The 19,450-nt window shown below is 44.7% G+C and overlaps 1 protein-coding gene across 2 annotated transcripts in view; it reads right to left on the bottom strand.

Annotated features, from left to right (window-relative positions):
* Positions 1-19,450, bottom strand: part of ABTB3 (ankyrin repeat and BTB domain containing 3) — a 322,994-nt gene that overhangs the window by 187,262 nt on the left and 116,282 nt on the right. Inside the window, exon 2 of one of the 2 annotated variants that reach the window (XM_073649933.1) lies at positions 1,738-1,887. The exons of the other annotated variant lie outside the window; for it this stretch is intronic. Within the exon in view, the coding sequence (XP_073506034.1) occupies positions 1,738-1,887 (150 nt within the window). The remainder of the gene's footprint in view (positions 1-1,737; positions 1,888-19,450) is intronic. 2 annotated transcript variants of the gene reach the window in all.

The following is a 19,450-nucleotide window of genomic DNA, read 5'->3' as shown; positions in this document are numbered from 1 at the left end:
TTGTAGCCTTTTATTTTAGACAACTGGGCGTGGTCCTCAGCTACAAAGAAGAGCTGAGGATAGCGCCCACTTGACTAAAAATACTATATTTATATACAGGAAAGAGGGGGCCATATCTCAGGAACGGAGAGGAGTAGGAACAAAAGAAAAACAGGAGAACAGCGGCATTTATACCAGGCAGCAAAAAAAAAATCATATTTATGGCAATTGACAGGTGATATATATATATACAGATCCGTGCAAAAGCTTTAGGTAGGTGTGGAAAAAATGCTGAAAAGTAAGAATGCTTTAAAAAATAGAAGTGATATCAATTTATTTTTTTATCAATTAACAAAATGCAAACTGAATGAACAAAAGAGAAATATAAATCCCATCAATATTTGGTGACCTCCCTTTGGATACACTTGTACTTGCACACAATTTTTGAAGGAACTCAGCAGGGAGGTTGTTCAAAACATCTTGGAGGACTAACCACAGATCTTCTTTTAATGTCGCTTGTGCAAATCCTTCTGTCTCTTCATGTGATCCCAGACAGATTCGATGATGTTGAGATCAGGTCTTTGTCATCGCTTCCTGGATTCCTTGTTCTTCTTTACGCTGAAGATAGTTTGTTTGACTGTTTGTTTGGGGTCGTTGTCCTGCTGTAGAATAAATTTTGCAATCAGATGCCTCTCCGATGGCCTATTTTTCGCTCGCAGCATTCAGGATACCAAGAAGTGGCCAACATTGAGGGCCAAAGACGCAGTGTTCTGCCAAGGAAACTTAGTGCAGCAGATGAAAGATACATCGTGCTTACTTCCCTCAATAGCAGTAGATGTCCAGCAGTGCCATCAACTCAGAAATGGCAGCAACCAATGGGGCCCGGCTTAACCCATCTACTGTTCAGAGAACTCTGGCCAGAAGTGGTCTTCATGGGACTATTGCGGCCAAAAACCCTAACTTCAACATGGAAACAAGGTTAAGTGACTCAAATATGTAAAAAAATGTGAAATATTTGGCTGTAACAGAAGTTTGTTCCTGAGGGGCTGGGAGCAACACAATAATGAGTGCCTGCAGGCAACAGTGAAGCATCGGGAGGTACATTTCAAATTTGGTTGTTGAATTTGAGTAAATAGAGCTAAGGATTTGGACAGCATTAATGGTGTCCTCATTGGTGAGAAATACAGACAGATACTTATTCATCATGTAATACCACCAGGGAGGCCTCTGATTGGCTCCAAAATTATTCTTCAGTAGGACAATGACCCAAAACATACAGCCAATGACATTAAGAACAAGCAGTCCTGGAAGTGATGATACGGCCCCTGCAGAGCCCTGGATCTCAATATCATCAAGTCTGCCTGGGATTATATGAAGAAACAGAAGAAGCTACACAGAAGATCTGTGGTTAGTCCTCCAAGATGTTTGGAACAATCTCCCTTTCCGAGTTCCTTCAAAAGCTGCGTTCAAGAACACATGTATCTAGAAGAATTGATTCTGTTTGGAAGGCAATTGGTGGTCAAACAAAATATTGATTGGATTTAGATTGTCGATTCACTTTGTATTTTTTAATTGATAAAAATAAACTATTAACGCTTCTATTTTTTTTTAAAGCATTCTTTCATTGCCATAATTACACCGGACTAAGATAAATTGCATATATTGTAGTTACCATGGCTGTCTCCCACGGAATATGAAGCTATGGAAGACATGGGGAGAGGGGAGAGGAAGAAAGAATATTCACATACTGGTACTTACTGAGCTCTGCAATACTTCCCACACGTGTGGCAAGCAAAGACTGCTCTATAGTCCTCAGTTCTGATTGGCTAAACATCTGTACATCACCTGGTTTATTTGGTCTTTGGTGATCTCTATGGAGGTTCAAACTGTCTGGAAGGCAGAGGACTCCTGAAAATACAAAACCAGAAGAAATAAGATTGCTGTGCTCTTTCCCCTTACAAGTTAAAGGTCAGCTAATTATGGTTAAGGGCTGGCTAATGACGTAGTGGCTACCTAAAAGAGACTGTTCCTTCTGAGCTGAGCAACGTATTTATCTGAAGGCCACGACTCCACCTGGAAGAGCTCCTCTCGAAATCTAGACGGTTATTCCCGTAGTTGCTCAATTTAGAAAGAACAGCTCTCAGAAACAATACATATTTGTTATTATGGGGAAAATATAGATATAGCAGAGCCAAATTTTGTCCCCTTAGTATGCAGTAGAGTTACTTGCCGGGCCATGTAAAATCACAAAAAATGCGACAAATGACAAAACCAGCTCTAATTCCTTAAAGTGGACCTGTAACCAGAAAAGTGTCCAGTTCCTGCATCTATTTTATTCCCGCTGTTCCCCTGAGTATTCCGTTTTTTGTTTTTTCAAAATCCGCCATACGGTTCCAGAGATATGGGCCTTTTTATTTAGTGCTCATTTTTATAGTCTTAAGAAGGGGGCGGTACTCACAGGTTAATTATGCAAAGCAGCCGAAAGACATGCCCCCGAGGATCTTGTGAGCAGATAAATAGCTCATATCTCTGGAACCGTATGGTGGATTTTAAAAAAACAAAACACAGAATACTCAGGAGAGCAGCGGGAATAAAATACGAGCAAAAGCTGGAAACTTTTGACTTGGTGACTGGTTTTATTTAAATACTTGCCCTCACCAAAGTAGCAGAAGTTTGGTTTATCATCATTAGGGATATACATGTAGCCACTTCCACACTATTCCGGTGGGTATATATCATGGTGCAATGTGCGACACTGTACTGTATGCCATAACAACCAAATTATGAAATGTATGGTTGGTTGTCATCAGATACAACACATTCGTATAGATAGCACCATAAGGCAAATTTTACAGGGTTCTCTAGTAAATATGGTGGATCCAATTTTACTACAATTTTACCATATTTACTCAATCATAGTAGTCCCCTTTACGGCCTGTCACTTGCCATAAACTTTTTTTTTACCAGGTGTAAATGCCGCTGTTCTCCTGAATCTGGCGATGTTTTTCTTTTGTTCCTGCGCCTCTCCGTTCCTGAGATATGGCCCTTTCTTCCCTTATTATAAATCTAGTCTTGTCAGCCAAGTGGGTGCTGTCCTCAATTCTTCACTGTGGAAGTGTTCTACAGGACAACACCCACTTGGTTAAAAATATTACATTTATACTCAGGGAAGGAGAGGCCATATCTCAGGAACGGAGAGGCGCAGGAACAAAAGAAAAACATCGCCGGATTCAGGAGAACAGCGGCATTTACACTAGGTTAAAATATGATATATTTATGGCAAGTGACAGGTCCCCTTTAAATAAAGGTTTTCATTTTATACATAAGTGGTTAAGCCACAGCAATCTATAGGCAAAATGCATATTTCTCTCCATCTCCACATCTGTAAAATAAGACAGTCCAGTGCCACAGGTTGATCTCACAGATGTAGGACTAATGGAATTTTCAGCACAAATTCCATTAAACCAGAACACTATGTCATCTACTAAAGAGGACCACCAGTCCGAGCTCCTGTCATATTTATTTTAGTAAATACTTGTGTTCCTCCTCTAATATCAAGTCTAAAACATACTTTCTTTTGTTGTCCTGTTCCTCTGTTGCTCTTCCTGGAAGAGTATGAATAAACTGACAATTAGGTGTTACCAGTTGGGTGGGACAGCTATACTGCTTAGGGACACTCCCCCTTTGACAAAGGAAATGGTAAAAATTAATATATTTCCAGGAAGTATAACAGAGGAATGTTGTAGTGCGGAGTTCTAAGAAGTGAATATCTAGAACGGTTACATCATGAAGATCTAGCTCCATTCACATGGCTGTTCTCCTGAATCTGGGGAAGTTTCTTTTGCTCCTGCGCCTCTCTATTCCTTATATATGGCCCTTTATTTCCTATGTATAATTGTAGTCTTGGTAGCCAAGGGGGTATGACCCTCATGAAGACACCCACAAAGAAGAACTAAGGATTACGCCCCATTGGCTAACAAGGCTAGATTTACAGTATATATGGGAAAGACGTGGCCATATCTCAGGAATGGAGAGGCGCAAGAACAAAAGAAAAACATTGTCGGATTCAGTAGAACAGCGGCATTTACACTAGGGGGAAAAATTACATATTTATGGCAAGTGACAGGTGCTATTTAAAACCGTTGACTTTCAGATTTTGCAGCACCAAATTTCTGCCAAAATTCTGCACAGTTTGGTCATTATGTTTGGATTTTTGGCTGGATTTTCTGAAGAATTACCCGCAGCAAATCCGATCCATGTGGACTTTATTGGAAGCCATATAGTGCCAAAATAACTATACTGCCCTACTATACTAGCTGCATTTCCATAAATTCAGGTACCAGTTGGGGGATCAAGGGTACAAGATGTTGGTATCCAGACCATTAGGACCAAATTCCCAATTTCTACAATTTCAAGTCGGTCAGGCACAAATTGGGGGATCGAAAGTACAAGATGTTGGTAACCAGGCCATCAGGACCAGTTCCTCACTTTCTACTGTTTCAAGTTGGTCAGGCACCAATTGGGGTATCGAGAGTACAAGATGTTGGTATCCAGGCCATCAGGACCAGTTCCCCACTTTCTACAGTTTCAAGTCAGTCAGGCACTAATTGGGGGATCGAGGGTACAGGATGTTGGTATCCAGGCCATCAGAGCCAGTTCCCCACTATCTACAGTTTCAAGTCGGTCAGGCACCAATTGGGGTATCGAGGGTAAAAGATGTTGGTATCCAGGCCATCAGGACCAGTTCCCCACTTTCTACAGTTTCAAGTCGGTAGGGCACCAATTGGGGAATCGAGGGTACAAGATGTTGGCATCCAGGCCATCAGGACCAGTTCCCCACGTTCTACAGTTTCAAGTTGGTGAGGCACCAATTGGTGGGTCGAGGGTAAACGATGTTGGTATCCAGGCCATCAAGACGAGTTCTCCACTATCTACTGTTTCAAGTCGGTCAGGCACCAATTGGGGGATCGAGGGTACAAGATGTTGGTATCCAGGCCTTCAGGACCAGTTCCTCCCCACTTTCTACAGTTTCAAGTCGGTCAGGCACCAATTAGGGGATGGAGGGTACAAGATGTTGGTATCCAGGCCATCAGGGCCAGTTCCCCACTATCTATAGTTCCAAGTCGGTCAGGCACAAATTGGGGGATCGAGGGTACAAGAAGTTGGTATCCAGGCCATCAGGACCAGTTCCCCACGTTCTACAGTTTCAAGTCGGTCAGGCACCAATTGGGGGATCAAGATGTTAATGGTATCCAGGCCATGTTGGTTTCCAGGCCATCAGGACCAGTTCCTAACTTTCTACAGTTTCAAGTCGGTCAGGCACAAATTGGGGGATCGAGGGTACAAGATTTTGATATCCAGGCCATCAGGACCAGTTCCTCACTTTCTACAGTTTCAAGTCGGTCAGGCACAAATTGGGGGATTGAGGATACAAGATGTTGAAGCTATCCAGGCCATTAGGACCAATTCCCCACTTTTTACAGTGTCAAGTCGGTCAGGCACCAGTTGGGGGGTTTAGGGTACAAGATGTTGATATCCAGGCCATCAGGACCAGTTCCTCACTTTCTACAGTTTCAAGTCGGTCAGGCACAAATTGGGGGATTGAGGATACAAGATGTTGAAGCTATCCAGGCCATTAGGACCAATTGTCCACTTTTTACAGTGTCAAGTCGGTCAGGCACCAGTTGGGGGATTTAGGGTACAAGATGTTGGTATCCAGGCCATCAGGACCAGTTTCCACTTTCTACAGCTCCAAGTTGGTCACACACCAATTTGGGGATCGAGGGTAGAAGATGTTGGTATCCAGGCCATCAGGACCAGTTCCCCACTTTCTACAGTTTCAAGTTGGACACCCCTTGTGACTACAGAGCAGGCTCCGATGAAGGATCAGAAAAATGATGAAGGAGTTAAAACGACATCCTACATGAATCCAGAAAGAAAAGAATTCCTTATCTCCACAGTGTGACAGGAATCAACGTTTATCCACAATGCTGGTTACATAACAAAGCTGCATACATGTGGACCGCCTGTATGCAAGCATTAACCGGAGCGTAAGCACAATAATGGAAAAAGCTCAATGTAGTTGACACAGCGGAGGCAGCAGAGTACAAGCATGCACACACAGTATAGAGCGATGAGCGGACAAGCATACGTATCATGGACGTTTATGATCAGTTTTATGTGAAATGTCAATGATGTGCTGTCATATTGCTGAAATAGGCGCAAAACTAAAAATGGTGGCACACTGGCGATCAGATGATTGCTATGAGTCCAGCAGTTGAAACCTCTGGTTAATCAACTGGGGGCCACTGCTGGAGAAATGTGGTATTGCATGTCTGAGTCCTCCAGAGCACAACCAGATCTTTGCTCTGGAATCTCCATATTCCCTATGACATCCATTGAATAAGCGTTGAGTAATGCTTAATTTCCCCAGTGGTGGCACTGCAACAAAATTAAACACTTACTGCCAAGGTTTCACTACAGATTACAGCTGATCACAGGTGGTCCAAGAATGGAGACCCTTTCTGATAAGCTCCTTGTCAAGGAAAATGTTGCCCCTTTAATTCTACAATGTAGAAAATATATTTTTTTCTTATTTTATTATTATTACTATTATTTTTATCCTGATTATTATTATCTTTATTATTATTTATAATATTAATTGTGACAATAATGATTAAATTAAAAATAAAAATGTTTGAGAGTTTACCCCACTAATACATCATCAATCACCTATCAATAGGAGAGGTGAGAAATGTATGATTGCTGGTGGTCCGGCAACCCAGAGAGGAGGGGTCCCGAAGTTCCATGTGTGAATGAAGTGATATTGCATATGCGAGATTACCGCTCCGTTCACTTCTGTGGGAGTGGTGGTCACGTAAGCACCCTACCACTCCATAAAGTAAAAGGTGGTGTGAATCGATTCACAGGACTAGTCCATCAGCCACGTCAGGAATCTGTGGCCGCGGGACATGAGCCGTGAGAACTGCCTCTTACCTGCTGGCATCCGCGGTTCCGATTCTGATTAACTGGCCTGGCGCGATGTCACATGTGCATCACACCGCTAAAATGACGTCATGTCAGGCTGGCTAATCAAAAGAAGAGAAAGGAGCAGTGGTCACACACAGGCTCTAATGTACCAGTCACCTAGTGGTCTTTGGGACCCCGTTCTCAGGGAGATAAGAAGCGGTTCTCACGGCTTCCATCCAGCTGCCAGACATTGTTTACATGGCCAATGGATTGGGTCATGTGAATCGAACAGCACCAACTCTACCATTGACTTATAGAAGTGAAAGGAGCGGTGGTCACACATGGGCACTAGTGTTCCAGTCACCTAGCGGTCTTTGGGACCCCCGTTCTTGGGGAGATAAGAGGCGGTTCTCATGGCTCCTGTCGAGCTACCAGATATTGTTGACGTGGCCGATGGGTTGGGTTATCATGTGAATCAATCCGCACCAACTCTACCATTGACCCATAGAAGTGATGGCGCGGTGCTCACACATGGGCACTAGTGCTCCAGTCACCTAGCGGTCTTTGGGACCCCCGTTCTCGGGGAAATAAGAGGCGGTTCTCATGGCTCCTGTCAAGGTGCCAGACATTGTTGACGTGGCCGATGGATTGGGTCATGTGAATCAATCCGCACCAGCTCTACATTGACCCATAGAAGTGATGGAGTGGTGGTCACACATGGGCACTAGTTCTCCAGTCACCTAGTGGTTTTTGGGACCCCCGTTCTCGGGATCGCTAGTGCGGAATCCGATCCTATCCTATATTTAATTATTTTCATTGATGAAACAATCCCTTCAGTGCAGATTACATAATCTATGATCCATAAAAGTAATCCCAAAAGCAACTCTGGAATTACCCAATTGTTGCGGATTTTGAGGGTCAAGGTGAAATGACCCATTTATAAAGATTTATGAAATAAATATATGGCGTAGCAAAGCTAAAAAAATATAAAGAAAGTAAAACAGAGTCGAGCAGAGTCACATGAACTACATGTTATTCTATCAGAGGCCGCCTAATCCCCCTTTAAAGCTCCCTTCTAAGGCCTATTATCAAACACCTGACTATACATTATAGACAGCAGGCATCTAATACTAAACACTCGATGGCAATGATGAATGGGACCTCTGCAACATAAAAGGGCTCCCACCCTAAGACTTTTAGAAGCAAATATCTGAGTTTGCAAAGTAAAGGCTTTGAACTCTTTGGTCTCTTTAATAAAACTCTACTTTTACACAAGGGTTTGGCCGACCCTTGTTATTGTACGGTATTATTTTATGTTAGTGTTTTATACAGACTTTTTGTTTTCATTGTGGGGGTCGTAAAATAGAAGCCGAATAGTAAATAGTTCTTTAAAAATCTCTACTGAAATAATAACTTAAAAAGGGCACCACGCCCGAGCCCAGGTGCCCAAAGGTCTCTCTGCCATATAACAAGACACCAGTATTATAAATGTCATATGGTTGGCGCCAGGAGCCTGTTACAGATTTTGAACTGGGATCCACTAGCTGCAGCAGTTTAAGGACACATTCACACGTTCAGTTTTTAGTTAGTATTTTACATCAGTATTTGTAAGCCAAAACCGGTAGTGGGTGAAAAAAACATAAGTGGTGACGTGTTTCTATTATACTTTTCCTCTGATTGTTCCACTCCTGATTTTGGCTTACAAATACTGATGGAAAATACTGACCAAATACTGACCGTGTGAACGTGGCCTTAGCATTTTCCTCCTTTGAGTGACATCCATAGCCAGTAGAGTTGAGCAAAAAAAATTCTCGCTCTTCTGATTTAGCGTCCAGTTGGGAGGCCTCCGTGGAAGATGGACAAGGGCAGTCTACACTACTGCCAGTGGCATCCTGTGCACCTCCGGTGTTTACTAGGCCCCGCGATATCATGATGTCAAGTTAGGCCTAATTACTAGGCCTCACGCAATGTCACGATGGACATTGTTGGACCTAGTAAACTCCGGACTCTTCTCCAAATTGATAGCAAGACCTCAAAAAGTAAAAGCAACCAGGGAGAGGATCTGAAAATGATGAGTGTCAGGCAAGAGATTGGGTCAGCAGCAGGAAGTGTGACGCCCCTGCGGGTTCAGTCGCCACAGAGGTACTGCATCTCAACCAGAGGTGTGGTATCTCACTCTCAGGTAAGGAAGGAGTACGCCCGGGACCCTAACACCTGCATCCAACACTACACTACTCCAGACCAGCAGGAGGGGCAAGATGCGCTGCTCCTCTGCTGAGCCCTGTCCCTGGTTGGAGTGGGGGGGAACCAAAGTAGGGGGAACCATGTAGTGGGTGTGGGTGGAGGAAGTAGTTCAGGGGAGCTCAGTAAGAAGCGATATAAAAGAGAGGGTGGAACATTCTAGAGTGAGTGAAGTCTGAGAGGAAGTCAGAGGAAGAATTGGGAGCAGGAGCTCTGCAGGAGCTCTGCTCAGGGGAAGCGCGGGCCTGAGTGAGGAGGCCCAGGAGAAGGAGAGGAGGAAGGAACGGGAGCAGAGAGAAGGCTCCAGGAGTGAAGAAGAAAGGATCCCAGGGGTACGGGAAGTGCTGGAGGCCACCCGAAGGCCCGAGTCTACCAGGCGGTGGAGGGATCGGGTCGCAGAAGGGACCGGCCCCTAACTAGTGAGAATTGCACCGTTCAACTAGGTAACCGGAGGGTGCAGCATTTCAGGTGCTGCAGCCAAAAGCCACATCTATCTCACCGAAAAGGTGACCATAGAGGACCCAGGGGACAGAAAAGACGTCGCCCGACAAGGTCCGCGGCCACTGGATTGGAACACTGGGTGTGAGGTGCAGGGAGACGGCCAGAAGGAACACACAGAAGGGGTCCCGTTATGTACTCCGGAGGTATCTGAGGGTTTGCTGAACCCCTCCCTGAGTAAGCACAGAACGACGTGGGAAATTATGATCTGAAGTTGTAACCAGGAGCAAAGCGAGAACTGTGAGTAAATCAAGAAGACTGCACCCCACTGTCTCTGTGAATTATTACTGCTGCGCCATCACCCCCTGCACTACACTGCACAGCAACATCTATAACAACAACATCTACACTGCCCTGGAGCTTAGCTCTACCTGTGGAGAGCTGGACCAACTCTGCTGCACTAACATCAGCTCCAGAGGACCTGCTCCGCAGCGGCGGCTCACTTTTGCCGCATACCACAGGTGGCGTCACAAACTTTATATAAAAACTATAAATCTCCTGTAAATAACTCCTTTTATTGACCGCCCTGGGTCACGGACCGGGTCACCGCCACTGTGACATCTCCCCTAGCAACGACCGGCCCGGCTACCGAGTACCCCACGACCCAGGGGGCGCGTCAGAAGCACCTAGTGTACCGATGACAGGTTGACCCTATGCTGCTCAAGTTTATTTCAAACATACTTAAAGGGGGTCTGTCATCAGTTTTTTGGCACCTAATCTGAAAGCAGCATAATATAGAGACAGAGACCCTGATTCCAGCGAAGTATGACTTACTGAGCTGCTTGATATAGTTGTGATAAAATCAGTGTTTTTTCAGCAGGAGAGTATCACTAAAGGACTAGGTGTCTCATGCTTACTAGTCAACTGCTCTGTGAAACCACGCCCCCACCACTGATTGGCAGCTTTCTGTGTACACTGTACATGGTCCAATCAGAGATGTGGGAGGGGTTATATAGAGGTCTTCAAACAGAGCTCGGCTAGATAAAAACTATGATTTTATCAAAATTTTTGTTGTACAAATTTGAGAAATATCAGGAAACCAATTCCACTCCTGTCTCCACGTTGTGTGTGGATTTCAAGGTGAGCCCTAATCACTTCAATTCATACCAAAACCCAACCAATGGAAAGGCGCGGCACCAGTTCTCCAAGAAATCAGCTGTCTTTCTCTAACCTTCTTGCCTTGTACTTTTCCATATTAACAATCTAGAACATTCTCTTCTTTTCATTTGAGTAATAAAAAGTAAGATGCAGAATCTTATAAATCAGCCAAGAACAGAATGTTTCTGAATCTCCAAGAGACGTAACCTACGTACTTCCTAAAGCCATGTATAACAGCGATGTAACCACTCTCTATTAATCACTGTTATCTGGAAGAGATCCACCTATTTTATTTTAAACATGCGGAGGACTGAATGACGGCAAACAGGATGCATTTATGTATTAATAAAAATATATATACCGCCTCCTCAATTTCTTCTCGATTTCTTCCAGGAATAGTTCTGACTATATTCTGACAGTTACGGTTGCCAAAGAAAATGGTTTAATTAATCTTACAGTCGCGGAATAACAACAGGATGGGCTTTTTATAAGAAAATTGTACAACAGTCACCGATAGGGAGGTGGCACACAAACAGTGAGACACCTGCCTATCTAGGCCTATTCCTAAGTTTCTTTAAGGAGGAGCTGTCATCACTTCAAAAGTGGCCAGTTTTACTCCCTTTTTAGTCTTGCTTCTCCCCTGAGTATTTTGCTTTTTTCTTTTTTAAAATCTGCCATACGGTTCTAGAGATATGGGTCTTTTTATTCCGTGCTAATTTTTGTGATCTTTGCTAAGGGGGTGTGGCTCAGAGGGTAATTATGCAGAGCAGTTTAATGACACGCCCCCAAGGAGTCCTGTGAGCCACACCCCCTCAATAAAGACCATAAAAAGTAACACTCAGTGAAAAAGGTCCATATCTCTGGAACCGTAGGGCGGACTTAAAAAAATAAAAAAGCGGAATACTCAGGGGAGCAACGGGAAAAGAATAAGAGCATAAACTGGCCACTTTTGATCTGATGACAGGTCTTCTTTAAAGTATATTTCCTGATATGGTATCACATACAGCATGGATTCTGAGTAGTGTCAGATACTACACATAATGAAGGTCAAAAGTGGATGATCAATTGATAATAAAGCAAATTGATCATTGCTCATTTAGCTCAGTTTACAGGGAACAATTATGGGCACTGTGCAAACAAATTGTGAGGTTGACCATCGATGAATTTTAGGCCCGCATTAAAAATGTGATCAGCCGACACCTGCTCATTTCAAAACCTAAGCCAATCCCCTTGTTTGTCTTCACAAAGCATGACCGGCACTCACTCTTCATGAATAAATGATAGTTTATTCTGTCAACAACAGCATCATATAACATGACGCGTTTCAACTCTATTCAAACCTCTTTCAAACACATGTACGTTTGAAAAAGACTCAAATTGACTTGAAACGCGTCACATTGTATGATGCTGTCTTCTACTGAACAAACTACAATTATTCATTCATAAATAAGTCAAGAATTAATCATAGTTTATATAGCAGAAGGCAGCATCATACAATGTGATGCGTTTCAGCTCTATTCAAGCCTTTTCCGAACATACAGTACACACCAAAAGTTTGGACACACCTTCTCATTTAAAGATTTTTCTGTATTTTCATGACTATGAAAATTGTACATTCACACTGAAGGCATCAAAACTATGAATTAACACATGTGGAATTATATACTTAACAAAAAAGTGTGAAAGAACTGAAAATATGTGTTATATTCTAGGTTCTTCAAAGTAGCCACCTTTTGCTTTGATAACTGCTTTGCACACTCTTGGCATTCTCTTGATGAGCTTCAAGAGGTAGTCACCGGAAATGGTCTTCCAACAATCTTGAAGGAGTTCCCAGAGATGCTCAGCACTTGTTGGCCTTTTTGCCTTCACTCTGCGGTCCAGCTCACCCCAAACCATCTCGATTGGGTTCAGGTCTGGTGACTGTGGAGGCCAGGTCATCTGGCGTAGCACCCCATCACTCTCCTTCTTGGTCAAATAGCCCTTACACAGCCTGGAGGTGTGTTCGGGGTCATTGTCCTGTTGAAAAAAAAATGATGGTCCAACTAAACGCAAACCGGATGGAATAGCATGCCGCTGCAAGATGCTGTGGTAGCCATGCTGGTTCAGTATGCCTTCAATTTTGAATAAATCCCCAACAGTGTCACCAGCAAAGCACCCCCACACCATCATACCTCCTCATCCATGCTTCACGGTGGGAACCAGGCATGTAGAGTCCATCCGTTCACCTTTTCTGCATCGCACAAAGACACGGTGGTTGGAACCAAAGATCTCAAATTTGGACTCATCAGACCAAAGCACAGATTTCCACTGGTCTAATGTCCATTTCTTGTGTTGTTTAGCCCAAACAAGTCTCTTCTGCTTGTTGCCTGTTTTTAGCAGTGGTTTCCTAGCAGCTATTTTACCATGAAGGCCTGCAGCACAAAGTCTCCTCTTAACAGTTGTTGTAGAGATGTGTCTGCTGCTAGAACTCTGTGTGGCATTGACCTAGTCTCTAATCTGAGCTGCTGCTAACCTGCTATTTCTGAGGCTGGTGACTCGGATAAACTTATCCTCAGAAGCAGAGGTGACTCTTGGTCTTCCTTTCCTGGGGCGGTCCTCATGTGAGCCAGTTTCTTTGTAGCGCTTGATGGTTTTTGCATCTGCACTTGGGGACACATTCAAAGTTTGCCCAATTTTTTGGACTGACTGACCTTCATTTCTTAAAGTAATGATGGCCACTCGTTTTCTTTACTTAGCTGCTTTTTTCTTGTCATAATACAAATTCTAACAGTCTATTCAGTAGGACTATCAGCTGTGTATACACCAGACTTCTGCACAACACAACTGATGGTCCCAACCCCATTTATAAGGCAAGAAATCCCACTTATTAAACCTGACAGGGCACACCTGTGAAGTGAAAACCATTTCCGGTGACTACCTCTTGAAGCTCATCAAGAGAATGCCAAGAGTGTGCAAAGCAGTCATCAAAGCAAAAGGTGGCTACTTTGAAGAACCTAGAATATAAGACATATTTTCAGTTGTTTCACACATTTTTGTTAAGTATATAATTCCACATGTGTTAATTCATAGTTTTGATGCCTTCAGTGTGAATGTACAATTTTCAAAGTCATGAAAATACAGAAAAATCTTTAAATGAGAAGGTGTGTCCAAACTTTTGGTCTGTACTGTATATACGTTTGAAAAAGGCTTGAATAGAGTCGAAACGAGCCATGCTGTATGATGCTTTCTTCTACGGAGAAAACTACAATCATTTATTCATGAAGAGGTAGTTCCACTCAAACATTAATTATAGTTTATTTAGCAGAAGACAGCGTTATACAATGTGACGCGTTTCAAGTCTATTCGAGCTGATACGCGTCACGTCGTATGATACTATCTTCTACTGAATAAACTACATTAATTTATTCACAGAAAGTGAGTGCCAGTCATGAATAAATGATTATAGTTTATTTAGCAGAAGACAGCATTATACAAAGTGACGCGTTTCAGCTCTATTCGAGCTGAAACGCATCATGTTACATGACGTTATCTTCTACTGAATAAAGTACAATAATTTATTCATGAAAAGTAAGAGCCAGTCATGAATAAATGATTATAGTTTATTTAGCAGAAGACAGCATTATACAATGTGACGCGTTTCAAGTCTATTCCAGCTGAAACGCGTCACGTTGTATGACGCTATCTTCTACTGAATAAACTACATTAATTTACTCATGAAAAGTGAGTGCCAGCCATGAATAAATTATTATAGTTTATTGAGAAGACAGCATTATACAATGTGACGCGTTTCAGCTCTGTTCGATTTGAAACATATCACGTTGCATGATGTTATCTTCTACTGAATAAAGTAAAATAATTTATTCATGAAAAGTGAGTGCCAGCCATGAATAAATGATTATAGTTTATTTAGCAGAAGACAGCATTATACAATGTGACGCGTTTCAGCTCTGTTCGAGCTGAAACACATCATGTTGCATGACGCTATCTTCTACTGAATAAAGTAAAATAATTTATTCATGAAAAGTGAGTGCCAGCCATGAGTAAATGATTATAGTTTATTTAGCAGAAGACAGCATTATACAATGTGACGTGTTTCAGCTCTATTCGAGCTGAAACGCGTCGCGTTATATGATTCTATACTCTACTGAATAAACGACATTAGTTTATTCAAGAAAAGTGAGTTCCAGTCATATACAGCAGAAGACAGCACTATACAATCTGACACGTTTCAGCTCTATTCGTTCTGAAACGCGTCATGTCGCATGATGCTGCCTTCTACTGAACAAACTACAACCGTTTATTCGCGAAGAGTGAATGCCGATCATCTATACCTTGAATGAAGACGATAAGGGGGCTGCCTGAACTACTGAAATTAAAACATAAGGTCAGACAAATGGGAACATCTGGCCAACACCTTTCACTTTTACTGTCCTTTTGTACAAATGGGTGGTTCTCATTACTAACTTCCCCCCATCTCACAATTCCCCTGATATCCTCGTTGGGGATCTGAGCTATGGACACGGTAATGGCTACCATTGACCTTCAGAAATCCAGCATCTGACGGACCAAGATAATGGCTTAATAGAAAACGTAAAGACTCCACAGAGGAGGACGACCCTCGAAAACCACAGGAAAGGTCTTTCCAATCCGCGGTAATATCTCATGCCAGGACTCAACGGTACTTACTAAATTCCTTCTGCCTTTACAAAATGGATCCGACTGCTTTTGGCACAGATTTCGCATGAGTTAATTAAGATTAGTGGAAACCTGCAGTTCTAAAGAAAACGTCTATTAAAGAGACCAGATGAGTTACCACAATCCACATATTATGTGGGGGCTAGAAGAAATTCTGAGGGCATAATGGGCACCATTGTCCTACAGAATGGTACAAGGTGAACACCCCTAAACGTTGCAAAGTGTCTAAGTTTAGAGTCACGCCAGGATTAACTTCAGTCCTTCAGATTACAATATAATTTTGTCGTATTGGATAGAAAAGAACCAGGACATTATTTACCGTCGTAGATCTGTTATCTTATGCTTAATCGGGGAACAAGCAATATGTGATACAAACAACGGTCCTAATATATAAGATAGCGCCACCAAGAGGCTGAGCTTCAGGAGAACCTATAATAAAGACGCCCATACAAATTAGCAAAAAAGGTTGACCGGCCAACCATCTCATGAATAGGGATGTCCCAATGAGACATGTTGGGCAAAAAGAAGGATCAGGAATGTTGCATTTTAATATGTCCAATCATTTGTTACCACAACACATGATTTGCAGCCACCGGTGTCTGTCACAGGCTTACTCCTCTCTGGTCCCACCGGTTATAAGAATTGAGGTTTTATGTCTCAAGCTTGAATGGAATGATGGTCACAAACACTATTGCTCCATATATTGTCTATAGGACTGACTGAAACAGCCAAGTTGCTATCTCAAAAATTGACGGAGGAAATCAAGCTGATATCTATGGTATAGGTGGAGATAGCCGAGCTACAGGCTATGGTACTGACAGAGGTAGACGAGCTACAGACTATGGGACTGACAGAGGTAGCCGAGCTACAGACTATGGGACTGACAGAGGTAGCCGAGCTACAGGCTATGGGACTGACAGAGGTAGCCGAGCTACAGACTATGGGACTGACAGAGGTAGCCGTGCTACAGGCTATGGGACTGACAGAGGTAGCTGAGCTACAGACTATGGGACTGACAGTGGTAGCAGAGCTACAGGCTATGGTACTGACAGAGGTAGCCGAGCTACAGACTATGGGACTGACAGAGGTAGCCGAGCTACAGGCTATGGGACTGACAGAGGTAGCCGAGCTACAGACTATGGGACTGACAGAGGTAGCCGAGCTACAGACTATGGGACTGACAGAGGAAGCCGAGCTACAGACTATGGGACTGACAGAGGTATCCGAGCTACAGGCTATGCAACTGACAGAGGTAGCTGAGCTACAGGCTATGGGACTGACAGAGGAAGCCGAGCTACAGGCTCTGGGACTGACAGAGGTAGCTGAGCTACAGGCTATGGGACTGATAGAGGTAGCCGAGCTACAGGCTATGGGACTGACAGAGGTAGCTGAGCTACAGACTATGGGACTGACAGAGGTAGTCGAGCTACAGACTATGGGACTGACAGAGGTAGCCGAGCTACAGACTATGGGACTGACAGAGGTAGCCGTGCTACAGGCTATGGGACTGACAGAGGTAGCCGAGCTACAGACTATGGGACTGACAGTGGTAGCAGAGCTACAGGCTATGGTACTGACAGAGGTAGCCGAGCTACAGACTATGGGACTGACAGAGGTAGCCGAGCTACAGGCTATGGGACTGACAGAGGTAGCCGAGCTACAGACTATGGGACTGACAGAGGTAGCCGAGCTACAGACTATGGGACTGACAGAGGAAGCCGAGCTACAGACTATGGGACTGACAGAGGTAGCCGAGCTACAGGCTATGGGACTGACAGAGGTAGCCGAGCTACAGACTATGGGACTGACAGAGGTAGCCGAGCTACAGGCTATGGGACTGACAGAGGTAGCCGAGCTACAGACTATGGGACTGACAGAGGTAGCCGTGCTACAGGCTATGGGACTGACAGAGGTAGCTGAGCTACAGACTATGGGACTGACAGTGGTAGCAGAGCTACAGGCTATGGTACTGACAGAGGTAGCCGAGCTACAGACTATGGGACTGACAGAGGTAGCCGAGCTACAGACTATGGGACTGACAGAGGAAGCCGAGCTACAGACTATGGGACTGACAGAGGTATCCGAGCTACAAGCTATGCAACTGACAGAGGTAGCTGAGCTACAGGCTATGGGACTGACAGAGGAAGCCGAGCTACAGGCTCTGGGACTGACAGAGGTAGCTGAGCTACAGGCTATGGGACTGATAGAGGTAGCCGAGCTACAGGCTATGGGACTGACAGAGGTAGCTGAGCTACAGACTATGGGACTGACAGAGGTAGTCGAGCTACAGACTATGGGACTGACAGAGGTAGCCGAGCTACAGACTATGGGACTGACAGAGGTAGCCGTGCTACAGGCTATGGGACTGACAGAGGAAGCCGAGCTACAGACTATGGGACTGACAGAGGTATCCGAGCTACAGGCTATGCAACTGACAGAGGTAGCTGAGCTACAGGCTATGGGACTGACAGAGGAAGCCGAGCTACAGGCTCTGGGACTGATAGAGGTAGCCGAGCTACAGGCTATGGGACTGACAGAGGTAGCTGAGCTACAGACTATGGGACTGACAGAGGTAGACGAGCTACAGGCTATGGTACTGACAGAGGTAGCCGAGCTACAGACTATGGGACTGACAGAGGTAGCCGAGCTACAGGCTATGGGACTGACAGAGGTAGCCGAGCTACAGACTATGGGACTGACAGAGGAAGCCGAGCTACAGACTATGGGACTGACAGAGGTATCCGAGCTACAGGCTATGCAACTGACAGAGGTAGCTGAGCTACAGGCTATGGGACTGACAGAGGAAGCCGAGCTACAGGCTCTGGGACTGACAGAGGTAGCTGAGCTACAGGCTATGGGACTGATAGAGGTAGCCGAGCTACAGGCTATGGGACTGACAGAGGTAGCTGAGCTACAGACTATGGGACTGACAGAGGTAGTCGAGCTACAGACTATGGGACTGACAGAGGTAGCCGAGCTACAGACTATGGGACTGACAGAGGTAGCCGTGCTACAGGCTATGGGACTGACAGAGGAAGCCGAGCTACAGACTATGGGACTGACAGAGGTATCCGAGCTACAGGCTATGCAACTGACAGAGGTAGCTGAGCTACAGGCTATGGGACTGACAGAGGAAGCCGAGCTACAGGCTCTGGGACTGACAGAGGTAGCTGAGCTACAGGCTATGGGACTGATAGAGGTAGCCGAGCTACAGGCTATGGGACTGACAGAGGTAGCTGAGCTACAGACTATGGGACTGACAGAGGTAGACGAGCTACAGACTATGGGACTGACAGAGGTAGCTGAGCTACAGGCTATGGGACTGATAGAGGTAGCCGAGCTACAGGCTATGGGACTGACAGAGGTAGCTGAGCTACAGACTATGGGACTGACAGAGGTAGTCGAGCTACAGACTATGGGACTGACAGAGGTAGCTGAGCTACAGACTATGGGACTGACAGAGGTAGCCGTGCTACAGGCTATGGGACTGACAGAGGTAGCTGAGCTACAGACTATGGGACTGACAGTGGTAGCAGAGCTACAGGCTATGGTACTGACAGAGGTAGCCGAGCTACAGACTATGGGACTGACAGAGGTAGCCGAGCTACAGGCTATGGGACTGACAGAGGTAGCCGAGCTACAGACTATGGGACTGACAGAGGTAGCCGAGCTACAGACTATGGGACTGACAGAGGAAGCCGAGCTACAGACTATGGGACTGACAGAGGTAGCCGAGCTACAGGCTATGGGACTGACAGAGGTAGCTGAGCTACAGGCTATGGGACTGCTAGAGGTAGCCGAGCTACAGACTATGGGACTGACAGAGGTAGCTGAGCTCCAGGCTATTCGACTGACAGAGGTAGCCGAGCTACAGACTATGGGACTGACAGAGGTAGCTGAGCTACAGGCTATGGGACTGACAGAGGTAGCCGAGCTACAGGCTATGGTACTGAAAGAGGTAGCTGAGCTA

Source organism: Phyllobates terribilis, unplaced genomic scaffold (genome assembly GCF_046119375.1).
Source record: "Phyllobates terribilis strain yellow unplaced genomic scaffold, ASM4611937v1 Scaffold_10__3_contigs__length_209671492, whole genome shotgun sequence".
In the NCBI taxonomy this organism is placed as follows: domain Eukaryota; kingdom Metazoa; phylum Chordata; class Amphibia; order Anura; family Dendrobatidae; genus Phyllobates; species Phyllobates terribilis.
Note: the sequence above shows the minus strand (reverse complement) of the source record. Positions and strands in the feature narration are given on the sequence as shown.